Source organism: Anopheles coluzzii, chromosome 2 (genome assembly GCF_943734685.1).
Source record: "Anopheles coluzzii chromosome 2, AcolN3, whole genome shotgun sequence".
Lineage (NCBI taxonomy): Eukaryota > Metazoa > Arthropoda > Insecta > Diptera > Culicidae > Anopheles > Anopheles coluzzii.
In genome coordinates this window covers 70,093,996-70,107,094 of record NC_064670.1, presented here as the reverse complement: position 1 = coordinate 70,107,094, position 13,099 = coordinate 70,093,996, and the positions used below count along the sequence as shown (strand labels likewise).

The window sequence follows — 13,099 nt, the reverse complement described above, 5'->3', positions numbered from 1 at the left end:
TTTGGGTAACGGTCAGGCGAAATAGAAAACGCATCGAGCGAAACGCACTAAGCGAAATGGGCAACGCAGGAGAGAAAACGCACTGTTGTTTCGCCCGACCGAGTGAAAAAAGGAAGAGAGGAGTTTCCGGAAAAGAGACGATCTTTTTGAGATAGGAAAGAGCAACGTGGGCAGCATCAATTTTTAAAGCGTCACCAATAAACAAAAGTGTGCTATTATAAAGGTGTTTAAAGTTTTCCATCTCTACAACTGTACTGCGAGTGTGACTGTTGGTGGTGTGGGATAGTTGTACGGGATAATAAATCATCATATCCAATGAAGGATGATGAAAGTCCTCACTGATAAGTGGAATACTACAGTGTGTTACGTATGGGAAGGAGTTTTCTAGAGCCGAAGTACCATTCACAGAGTGCAGAAGTGTGATTGAGTCGCACAAAATATTGGTTGCGGCAAGGTTTACGAAGACCTGATCCAATTGACGACCAGATTGATTTGCAATACCACTCAACTGAAATAAACCGATACTATGCAACCCATCAACGAAATCGGTATTAGCCACGGAATTGCATAAAGGTGCATAATGCATGACAGAATAACATGGAGAGCAATCGGTGGCTTCTGATGTATTAGTCAGCTCCCATCTGATATCAGGTTTATTGAAATCTCCGAAGACGTATAATAAATCGCTCTCTTTAATGCGGCTTGAAATTTCACGTACACTATCATGTAAAGCGTTCATCACTGCGGGGTCATTCGCATGACTAGGCGGAATGTAAACAACGCCGATGTAAACAGAGACACCTGGCAGCAATGTTTTGATCCAAAGTTGTTCCAGTATGGTATTAGGTGATGTGATTTCACATGTCGGTATTGAATAGGAAAATGCAATTAAAACACCCCCACCGCGTAATAGGGCACTGTTGGAAAGATTCCTATCGCACCTGTAGATATGATAGTGATCGTCAGTGAGGAGCGAAGAAGGTATGGACTGAGTAAGCCAAGTCTCGGTGAGAATGATAAAATCATATTCTGATTCTGATAGCGCCAGGCGAAGATTTGTAGTTTTCGTTCGTAGACCACGTACATTTTGGTAGTAGATAGAGAGACTGGGATGAGCTGAGCGAGTTGCATCGCCGGATGCAGTGCAAGATTGCTATTCATCCGACGGGCCAGCGTCAGCAGATTCATCAGTCCGTTTAGCGTTTCCGCGCTTCGGTCTATTTTAGGCGCGACTAAGCATTCCGGAGGCGACCTGGTAGGTGTGGTAGTGACAAGCATTCGCTCATTAAGGTCCTGTTGTGGTTCGGTTGTAAACAAAGCTGCATCTGTGGTGGTCATGTCATATGAAGTCGCAACAGGCTGCGCGGGCGGATCTGTATTGGCAGTTGGTATCGGAGTGCTCAATCCAAACCGTGGGAGAGGATTACGATAAGTGTCTGTAGTGAGAGTGACAGGGTGATCGAGTGTAGGTTGAAGCATCGAATTTGTATCGGCGGCTGCGAGAGCATTAGTGTTAATATTATTGGTCCGGTAGTCACGGAACTCACGGTACGTTAGAGCGGAGGGCCATGTCTCAGGTGAGAGAGCCTTGCTGCGTAGAGTGACTGGTATGCCCACCTTAAATGAGACAAATGAGAGTGTACTGGTGTCAGCGCCAAATTTCGTCAGACGGTAAACGAACACATCCCGCTTGTCGAGTGCTAGACGTACTTGCACATATAAACAAGCGTATCGCCTATTACTTGGGTAATGTTTACCCAAGTGCCACAAATCCACTAAACGACCACTAAACGGCTTCTAAACGACTCAAGTTCTCTACCTAAACGGAATATAGAAAGACTTCGTTTAGCAGACTCATGCATTCTAAAAATAGCAAAAAAGCTGGTGGCGCTCTCTGTTGGTGGGATACCCCAACCAGTTGAGCTTCATCGCTTGGAGGAGAGCTTTCTCATTTCCTCTGTACTGTTGTATGGTTCCGCATTGAAGTTATGCATCGCTAGAACTAGAACGGCGATACGATTGTTTAAATACTAAACTCCAATGGAAACCACCAGCACTGAAGCAAGTGAGATTTGAGTAATGGTCGTTGGTGTTGATACCCACGTATCTGACCACACAACCATTCATATAGATTTTGCTCAGAAAGTTAGAAGGCTATATAGGTCATGATAAGATGAAACTTGTTTTTGCCAAAAGCGATCGAAAAAGCGAGCAGAAATGTCAGGGAAAACGCTTGGATTCCGATCGAAGAAATATTTAAATCCAAAAATTTCAGCGCTGAAACATTCGAAATATTTCATTTCTAAACTACAAAACTGCTCGATTTTGTCGTTTTGTCGGATATTGACAATTTCAAGCGTATCGAGTACTAATCGAGCAGATATGGGAAAACAATTTCGAGCAACCCGTCAAACATTGCGAGGGTTGCAAGTGGCCCGTCAAACATCCCGCTGCGCAAATTCGAGCAGTTTCCAGCGCAGAAAATGTACCAAATTCTGCGCTGGCCAGCGCAGATTTTGGCCCGATCCCCGCGCTGGACTTCAGCGATTCCTGCGCTGGGTCGAGCAAGTTTAGCGCCATCTGCTGGCGAAATGGACGAACTATTTATGGCGGCGGAGCAAAAAAAACGGTCAAAAAATTTAAAAATATTGGCGCCCATTTTTTCGTCCGCTTCTTCTCCCTCCCTCACCCTGCCCTGCCTTACTTGTACTTGCGGCGCCTTCAGCCCGTGCCTTCCGCCGCCAGCTGATTGGCTGTTGCGGTGTATGCGTTGATACTCATATGTGCATTGCGGTTGTGTATTGTTATTGGTGGGTGTTAGCATTTATTAATTTGTGTGTGACCTTGAGACGCTGTGGGAGAAGCTGGATTGGGATTCAAAGTGTTATCGGTGTATTGATGGTTTATTTTATTTCGTGCCGCTGCTGATGAGACCATTCGATGCCCCTGCCAGTTGAGGGTGAAGAAGCCTATTTAAAACAAGTGTAGGAGAACGTCTAACACTAATCTAATATTTTTTAATTTGAACATGTTTGATGCTTCAACGACCTTCTAAGCATCATCCCAACCAGCAAAACCGAAGCTATTGTAAAACTTTCCTGTGTGCCAAAGCGAGAGAGCATGTCTTCTTTCTCTAGATTTTGGACGGCACAACGCCGATCGTGTGGCCTATGAACGAAAAACGGGAGAAGGGGAAACCGATATCCTTCGAGTGACACACACGCATGCATCTGCATGCGTATTCCGCTGAACCGAGACTACACATCTCTCTCGATCTCCCATGATTTTTCTGCTATCGCGCTCATCCGGGTGTTAGGCATCCTCAGTCTGTCCAGAACTTTCACTGTGGAAGGATGTGTTGGAGTGATGTGTGATTTCTTGTGCCCCGTACTTTGCTCGTTTACGTTTTGTGCCGTGTTCCTTCTTCTTCAATTATGGAATGATTTATCCTTGTAAATTTCTAAGGTAAGTTTCTTGTGTGTGCTTGAATGTGTACATTAAACTAACGCCTGTTGTCTAAAAAGTTACAGTGCACGCGCATGTTAATCGACGGTTGCCAACATCCCGCAAAACGATCGACGGAAGGAAAACGGTGTCCGGTTTTAAAATATAAAGGTAAGCGTTTCTATAATCTTATGTGCAAAATATTGTTTAGTTTGTTTTTTTCTTATAAAAAAACATGGATTAATTATTGGTTAATTTTCATCGACAGATTTCATCACAGCTCTTTCGTAGAAGAGCGCACTTCAAGGACGCCTAGGATACGGCTAAACATGCGCAGCACCAGTCCGTGACGTCATTTCCAGACAGGCGCCGGCTGAACACGTGCAGCACCAGTCGAGGATATCCTAGCGCAAAGGGTAGAAGGAAGAACGAGAGGAAGGGTAACAGAAAGCAACCGCAGCATTTGGAAGGGGTGAAGCATCCTGCCGTATACAGAGTGTGAGTGTTCCAAAACGTATGTGGAAAGAGTAACACCAATAAACAGCATGCGAAAGTGTGCATAAAGCAAAAAGAAAAAGCGTCACTACTACAACCAGCAATCCGAAAATATAAGGGGAGGGATAAATACAAATGTATGCGTGAGCAGGACCAGCAATCCAAGCATTTGAATGTGTGCGTCGGTTTGTGCCGTGCTGAAAGTTTTTACTTTAGCTGCTGCTAGTGTAAAAACTTAAGGAAAGCTTAAAGTAAAAAATATTTACACGGGGCGCCTTCGGAAATTGTTGGCTGGGATGTAGCACAGTGTATAGTGGCAATATTTTTTTTTTAATGTGCCGAAATCTGTCTCGCGTTTTTGTGTCTCGACACACACACACACGCACACAGCGCGGGGAAAGTGATCGTTCACTCTATCATGTCGCGATTCCCCACCCCGCCCGGCGCTAGGGATGAGGATGCGCTACATGATAGCTGAACCAGCCTTTCTTCCGATAAGGTAGCCGTGCTCGCTCGTGCGGGGAGGGGGTGGGGGGGTGCTGGTGGGGGGTGCGTGCTTGCGTTCGCGCTGTCGTGGATGCGTGCTTGTGTTCGCGCTTTCGTGGGTGCGTTCTGGCGTGCGCGCTTTCATGCTCGCGGACGCGCGTACGTGTGTGTGTGTGTGCGTGCGTGCGTGCTGGCGTGCGCGCGTTCATGCATGTGTGCGCGCGCGCGCGCCCGTTTGTGTGTGTGTGTGTGAGTGTGTGTGTGTGTGTGTGTGCGAGTTTGCGCGCGCGTGTTTGTGTGTTTGTGTGTGTGCGTGCGTTTGGAAACCCCAAAACTATTTGATTCTGATGCGTACATTTTCATCCGCTGCGGCTACAAAATACCATGCATTTTCGATCTCGCTACCTGAGAGACAACACAACCATTGGCATTGGCATCGGCATCTTTGCGATCGGCTCTGCTGTTGGGGGTATTAAAAAGACACACGATCAAAGCAAACGTGCGTGTGATATGTTGCACATTTATGTCTAATTCTAAGCTAGCGGACACAAGTGGAAACAACATTTTGAATTGAATCCATACAAAAGAGGATTCTGGATTTGTTTATTACGGTGCGCGTATGGTGCTGCACCTGTCCGTCCAGAATCTGGTGGCTTGTTGGTTTGTAGTCGTTATCATGACGCCGATTGCCTGCAATGCCTTGGAATGAGTTCGGATCGGTAGGTTCATGTTTTGGTCGATTGCATTCCGTTGATTTGTCGCACCACCGCGGGACACCCGGCAGCAACAAAGTCAAGACAAACTCTTCCCCGGGTGTGGACTGTTATGCTAAGTTCTTATTATTATTATTATTATTATTATTATTATTATTATTATTATTATTATTATTATTATTATTATTATTATTATTATTATTATTATTATTATTATTATTATTATTATTATTATCATTATTATTATTATTATTATTATCATTATTATTATTATTATTATTATTATTATTATTATTATTATTATTATTATTATTATTATTATTATTATTATTGTCATTATGGCCTACGCGATCATGCCGGTCTTTTCAGGACTTGAGTACCACGTAGCCGGATAGTCAGTTCTTGCTACGGCGGACGGTTCATACGCAGTTAGAACCCACGACGGGCATGCAGATGTGAGGAATGATGGCGGTGCCGCGGACCCGCTCCTATCCAGCGGGTAACTTGCATACTGCCACATTGTCTCCTTCCCGATGCATACGCTGTAGTATGCCGTATGTCTACAAGTGGACAGAGTATTAGCGACAAGGGCCGCCGGAAAGATGGTCGTTGGGGCCCCGTCGCTGGAGAACCTTCTGCACTCCCCCCCCCCCCCCCCCGCTGGTAACAATTTTAGGACCTGTGACCGATGATCGTAGGGATTCCATCGCCAACCCCCCCTCCCCCCCGCCGGCAATTTAAGTATAATGTTCAATCTCCCAACAGCTGTGTCTCAGTACCCCCTCCTCCCGGTCATCAGTTACCATTGACAGGGGCCTCAATTCGTCTTTCCGCCTTATATGAACACCTTCCTTTCTTTGACCGATGGATCATAACATTCCGGAAGAAAACACATTTGGCGACAGTTGTGCACACACACGCAGGCTCACACCGATGCGCAGACAGCTCAGCATATCTGTGTAATCTACACCATACGAAAGCAAAAGCTTAGGGTAACAAAGTTATGCTTAATCACCTTGCGTTCTAGATGCCGGCAGAACGGAAAGCTGATGAAAATCAGCGCCGGGCTGAACGTGTCAATGCGAATTAGAGTTTAGCGCGTTGCACAGCAAACCCTCCAGCGTGAGCTAGCGATTCCTTAATCATTTTTACATTGCAGTGTTTGAACTTATTGCGCATTTTTTGGTTTGATTTGTGAAAATGCAACTTCATCGCCGCAATGTTTGTTAACGGCATTTTTAGGCGCCACAACAGCTCGCGAGCATTGACCACACGCGAGAAAGAGATAGCGCTATGAGGGAAAAAGCACGGACGACGGCTGACAGCGATTGGCCGTCTGACGCACCAACACATCCAAACCTTCGGCAGCGCGCTCAGGCGAGGGGTACGAGGCGGAGCCAGGGACGGGTAGCTCGACGAGCTGCTTGACAAATTTGCCGTTGGAGGGAAAAAGATGGCATGATAAAATTCTCCGAATGGCATGATTTCTTCCGTCGCTTTGCGCAGCGGGATTGCGAGGGTTGTGAATGATATCATCTGCTCGAAATCTTATGGTATTTTAAATAATCTTTGATTTTTATTCATGGATTATTTTTTTGCGGTAGTATTTGTCGAAAAGATCACTATTTAAAATTTTGTGGATTTTTTAAAATAAAATGACAAAATTCAGGTGTTTAGTATGCTACAATTTGCACTGTTATACCTGCACTTGGGGTGCTATAATTATAACTGCTAAAACTAGGAGTGAAAAAACTACCAAGGCTCGCAAGCTCTTTAATGCGAGGGCTCTGGGGCGGTGAACTTGTATGGCGTGCGAGCCTTCGCGCGCCCTCGCAACTCCCTGTCAATTGCATGGCGGGGGTATCATCTGCTCGAAATCTTAAAAAAAATTTAAAATATTTTAAAATATTTAGTTTTTATTCATTAATTCTTGTTTTGCTGTGTTATTTGTCGAAAAGACCACTATTTACATTTTTGTGGATTTTTTCAAAATAAAATCTCAAAATTTAGGTGTTTAGTAAGCTATAATTTGCTATGTTATACCTGCTCTCGGGGTGCTATAATTATAACTGATAAAAACTAGCGGCGAAAAAACTGCATAGGCTCGCAAGCTCTTTAATGCGAGGGCTCTGGGACGGTGAACTTGTATGGCGTGCGAGCCCTCGCGCGCCCTCGCAAATCGCTGTCAATTGCATGGCGGGAAGGCTTAGTGTGTGCCAAGCGCCATACAGGCAGAGTGTGTTTGCGAGCCGAACGAGCACACACAATACAGAATACACTTTAAAATGATACAAGTACGGTGGCCGCACACCAGCCGCACCGAGCGCCCCTGCCGAGAGCTCCTGCTCGATCGGCTCGCAAACACACTCTGCTCGGCGCTCGGCACACACTAAGCCTTATAACTGCCCGGTTATTCACGTGACAACACATTTGTTTAGTTGTGATAATGCTCATCTTTTTCCTTTTCACATCTACAATGCGGTCATTTTGGTATGGCACGTGGCAGCCAGTTCTTGGATTAACACAAAGATTTGAAGGCTATAGATTCCAAAAAAGAACATTTCCTTTGCTAGATACGATACGTATTGTTGTTGAATCCTTTCTGCCAGCAGTGTACCAACCGAACCAAATATGATTTTATATTGAGAGTGAGGAATTTATCACAGTGCCTGCGCATATATGATTCCTTCGCTTACACTCACACTGATAGCACGTACTACATTTCGCTCCGTTTTATTTGCGTTTTGTGCACTTATTTTCGCAAATTCCGATCTGGTTCTATCATTGCACTGTGTTTTGATTATCAGTTGTGCAAGCCTCAATAAACTGTTCATATACTCAAGTGCTCAAAGCCTGTATAAGTGATATAAAGTGTATACTCCTTGGCGCGGTGAGCCTGTTGAATCGTCATGGCTGATCACTGTTTGACCTGCGCCCGTGCTTCGTCATCCGAGGAACTTACTTACACTTGCGACGGCTTCTGCAAGCGATGGGCTCATCGTTCGTGTCTTGGTGTGAGTAGTGCCGCAGTCAAGGATCTCATCAAAGAAGATTCTCAAATTCTGTGGCTTTGCCACAATTGTTCGGAGAATCGCCGCAACGGACACTCAGTGATGATTGCTGAGCTAACGGCGGCACTCACCGATCTCAAATCTCAGCTGTCAGCTGAGTTCCAAACACGAATGGATGCTGCCGCGGAATCGCTAAAACGCACGATGCTATCCTCACTCGATCAACACACAGATACTCGTCCTGCTTCACACACTTCTACATTCACCATTCAACGCAAGACATCGACATCCAAAGCACCAGTTCTTTCGTCAACACCAGCCACCGAACTTAGCAACCCGGCAAAACGTCGTTTAATGGACCGTTCTCCGCCGTCCGTTGTCGCCACCTCTCCTCTTCTAAATGGCACCGCACCCATCGCCACTTCAGCTCATGCCACATTGCTCCTACTACCAGAAACGCCTAAATTCTGGTTGTACCTGTCGCGCTGCCGCCCGACAGCCACAATCTTAGAAGTGGAGACTTTCGTCAAGGAGCAAATCGGCATCGAGGATGTCACCGTTTTTAAGCTGGTACCACTTAACCGCGATGTCCGCACTCTGACTTTCTCTTCGTTTAAAGTCGGTTTGTCGCCGGATTATAAGGAGAAAGCATTATTATGCTCATCGTGGCCGATCGGAACTGTCTTCAAAGAGTTCACGGATCGTAGGAATGCTCCTATTTCTACATTGTCGACAAATCCCCTGACCACTACCACTACAGCACCAACAAATACACAAGTACCTGTCACCACAAACACTGATGTATCTATTCATATGGAAACAAACAACAACATTACTGCCTCCACCAACAACACTGCAGTCTCGACGTCACCTCCTCGATCATCACAGCAGCAATAGCAACACTACTTACACACTCGCACTCTAAATCTCCGTTAAAATTTTACTATCAAAACACTCGCGGTCTCAAAACCAAACTTTCGGATCTTCGCATCTCTCTCGAAGTTGCGAGCTATGATGTCATAATACTAACTGAGACATGGCTGGACGATTCGATTCCTTCATCCCTCTTCTGTGCCCGAAAGTATACCGTCTATCGTTGTGATCGTTCAAGCGCTAACAGTACCTGCTCTCGCGGCGGTGGTGTACTCATTGCCTGTTCCGCTAAGCTCTTGTCGCTGCACATTGAAGTATCCCAATGCTCGTTAGAACTTTTATGGATTCAAATTAAACTGAACGGTCACTCACTCTTTGTTGGTGGTGTGTATTTACCTCCAAACCTCAGCTCGAATACTGACACGTTAGACTCATTCTTCAATACAATTACATTAATACAATCTCGCATGAAAGATAGGGATTTGTTTGTCTTATGCGGTGATTTCAATCAACCTGGACTATCGTGGTCTCAAAATGAGGATTATTTCGCACCGCTTGCCGTTAACCCTGCCTCATCCTACTTTATAGACGGATTAGCTGAATTCAATCTGCGTCAACTTTCAGGGGTCGTAAATATTTTTCGGAGGCAACTAGATTTAGTTTTTGTTAATGAGTTAGTGACATATTCATGTTCACCAGTTTCTTGTAGTATTGACCCTATTGTTAAGGTCGGGCTACATTGACCGTACTCGCAGGTGTAATTTTGATTTTCACTAGCGCATCTGGCGACGACCAGCGCAAGCTAGATGTCGGTATAATTTATGTGTCAAAATTATTCATACTTGGTGTCTCATCAAGTTTCGAGCAGGCTACTTGTATGCCGTATGAAATGTTTATAAACGTCCATAAATTGCAACAAAATAGGCCGTTAATTGTTGTTGGTGGATAAATCGTCATTCATACAAAGCGCTAGGCAACATTTTTCCCCATCTTCCAACATCTTTCCATCATTGGGTAAAATTATAGCCTCCTGGACCCAAAACACTTTTTGACAGATAAATTATACCAGCCTCTAGCTTCGACCCGCCGCCGCTAGATGGCGTACGCGTTCAAAAAAATTACACTCAGGAGTACGATCAATGTAGCCCGGCCTTTAAATTAGATCATTATCACCCACCTCTGGAATTCGTAGTAAATGTTCCTTTACCGCATAATGGTAATAATGTAAGAGATAACAAATCTGAGTTGAATTTTCGGAAAATGAACTTAGAAAAATTTAGGGAAATCATAACCAACTCTGATTGGAATTTTTTAGAAATTAGAACCGATTCTCCCTCCACTGTGGACGTAGCGGTGGAGCAATTTAGTAATATTGTTAAGGCAGCTCTCCCTTTATGTTGTCCTCGTTCTAAACCCTCCTCTCGCCTTCCTTGGTATGATGCTACATTGCGGTCATTAAAGGCGGATAGGACACGTGCCCTCAAAAAACTCGGTTCAACTCCTTCTGAGTATAATCGTAGAGTTTTCAAATATGCCGCTTCTGCTTTTCGTATTTATAATCGGGCCAGTTATAGGTTGTATCTTGGAAGGCTTCAATGCATGTTATACCGTAATCCTAAACTTTTTTGGTCTTATGCCAAGAAGCGTCGTAATCCCTCTTCCCTTCCTACTTCCATGTCGCTCGGTTCGGTCACTACGGACAATGCTGCTGACACCTGTTCCCTATTCGCTGAGCATTTCGCCAATGGTCTGTCTAGACCGGAGAGTCAACCTTTGACAGAGTCTGAGCGCTTATGGCCTGGTTTAAACTCCGTCGCATGGGCTGAAGGTATTGTCAATGTTAATACAGTCTCTGAAGCTCTTAAAAAACTTAAGCCATCCTTCTCCCCTGGACCGGATGGAATACCAGCCTCGGTTTTAAAAAAGTCACCTTTTCTATTCGTCCCTCTATTGGTAAAATTGTTTAACCTATCTTTGTCCTCGTCTTCATTCCCTTTATTATGGAAGCGGGCATGGCTAGTTCCCATTCACAAAAAAGGTAACCCGTCTGTCATTTCCAATTACCGTGGCATCTCAATACAATGCGCAATAACCAAGGTATTTGAGCATATTATCCATACCTATGTGTTTAAACTCACCTCTTCTACTATTATCCCTCAGCAACATGGCTTTTTTCCTAACCGTTCTACAACAACTAACCTTAAGGCCGGGCTACATTGACCGTACTCGCAGGTGTAATTTCGATTTTCACTAGCGCATCTGGTGGCGGCTGGTGGAAGCTTTTTTTGGTCGTCGGGGGAATGGTCGTGCCGGATCTCAAATTATAGTTGTTTTTTCACCGTTTTTTGATGCGAAAATGGTTGAAATACTTGCACAACATATTCATCTATCAATTACAAAGCTTTTCCAGTCCAGTTAAGGTAAAAAACATGGAAAAATAACATATTTTCTGAAGCGGCTCCAAATTGTTTGAAAAAATGCTTCGGTCAGCCGCCGCCAGGTGCGCTAGTGAAAATCAAAATTACACCAGAGAGTACGATCAATGTAGCACACAATCCACGACCTTTATGTCCTTCACCTCTTTCGTATCATCCCAGTTAGAGTCAGTTAAACAAGTTGATACTATTTATACTGACTTCAAATCTGCATTTGATCGTATTCCTCATTCCTTACTTCTAAATAAAATTTCACAACTTGACGTCAATAATCTTTTTGTATCTTGGTTACGTTCTTTTCTATGTGATCGTTCCTATAGTGTTAAATTTAATGATATGTTTTCGACTCCCTTTTCATGTAGTGCAGGCGTACCGCAAGGTAGTGTTCTAAGTCCTTTGCTGTTCATAATTTTTATTAATGATGTCCGTACCACCCTCCCTCCTGAGTGTTTCCTCTGCTACGCAGACGACCTCAAAATCTTTCTCCCAGTTTTGTCTCCTAGAGATTGCATTTCCCTACAAAATATTCTTGATCGTTTTTCATCTTGGTGTTCTAGTGATTCCCTCACATTATGTCCTGATAAGTGTAACGTCATTGTGGGGGATTTGGGGTTAGATGTGATATGCACTTTTAATTGTCCGAACACTGTATATGTTTGTAAGATGTTGTTAATTCACAAGTTTATTTCACTTTATAACTGATTGGTCAGAACGCGACTTTTTGGGTCTGAGGTCAAAACGCGACTTGTTGGTACGGGGATCAGAACGCTACTGATCGGGTCAGAGTTCAGAACGCGACTGTTTGGTATGGGGATCAGAACGCTACTGATCGGGTCAGAGTTCAGAACGCGACTTCTGGGTACGGGGATCAGAACGCTACTGATCGGGTCAGAGTTCAGAACGCGACTGATTAAGCTGATAAGAATTCTCTCGGTCAGCGCGTAGCGCTCTCTCGTTGAGCAGCGCACTGCGACAACGATTAAGTTCCCTCTCTCTCTCCTTCTCTTTCTCTCGCGCGCACGTATGCTAAACGGAATACGATTTCCTCAACATCCTCCCCCCCGTTGAATCACCAAGAGATTCAACACTCCTCTGAAGTAGTCTGTCTGATTGGGAGGACGCAAAGCTTATAGATAGTCCTTTTGAATTCACCATCCTTAGTTCTAACAAAAACTACTCGGACGTTTCCATCCGCTCCTTTCACGATGTCCGTTACTCGCCCTAAACACCATTTACGCGGGGGAAGATTATCTTCCTTCACCAAAACCATAGTGCCCAGGGTGATGTTATCTCGCTGTTTAGTCCACTTGGTCTTAGGATGAAGGCCCGATAGGTAGTCCGATGACCATCGATTTCACAAGCGGCGCAGAAACTCTTGAACCTGCTCGTAACGGTCCAGTCGGTTGATAGGTCTCGACTCGTAAGATGGTTCCGCAAGTCCCACGATAGAGCGGTGTATTAGGAAATGTGCTGGGGTCAGAGCTTCATAATCGTTCGGGTCAGAAGACATCGGTGTAAGCGGCCTAGAATTCAAACAAGCTTCGATTTGGGTTAGCAAGGTAGTAAATTCTTCGTAAGTAAGAATGGCGTTTCTGATGGTGGGTTTGAGATGAGTCTTAAATGACTTTACAGCGGCTTCCCA

At 44.7% G+C, this 13,099-nt stretch overlaps 1 protein-coding gene across 1 annotated transcript in view; it reads left to right on the top strand.

Annotated features, from left to right (window-relative positions):
* LOC125906649 (uncharacterized) overlaps nt 1–11,221 on the top strand; it is a 53,589-nt gene extending 42,368 nt beyond the window's left edge. Inside the window, exon 2 of the mRNA XM_049606429.1 lies at nt 6,880–11,221. Within this exon, the coding sequence (XP_049462386.1) occupies nt 8,048–9,046 (999 nt within the window). The 5' untranslated portion in view covers nt 6,880–8,047 and the 3' untranslated portion in view covers nt 9,047–11,221. The remainder of the gene's footprint in view (nt 1–6,879) is intronic.
* The last annotated feature ends 1,878 nt before the right edge of the window (nt 11,222–13,099 follow it).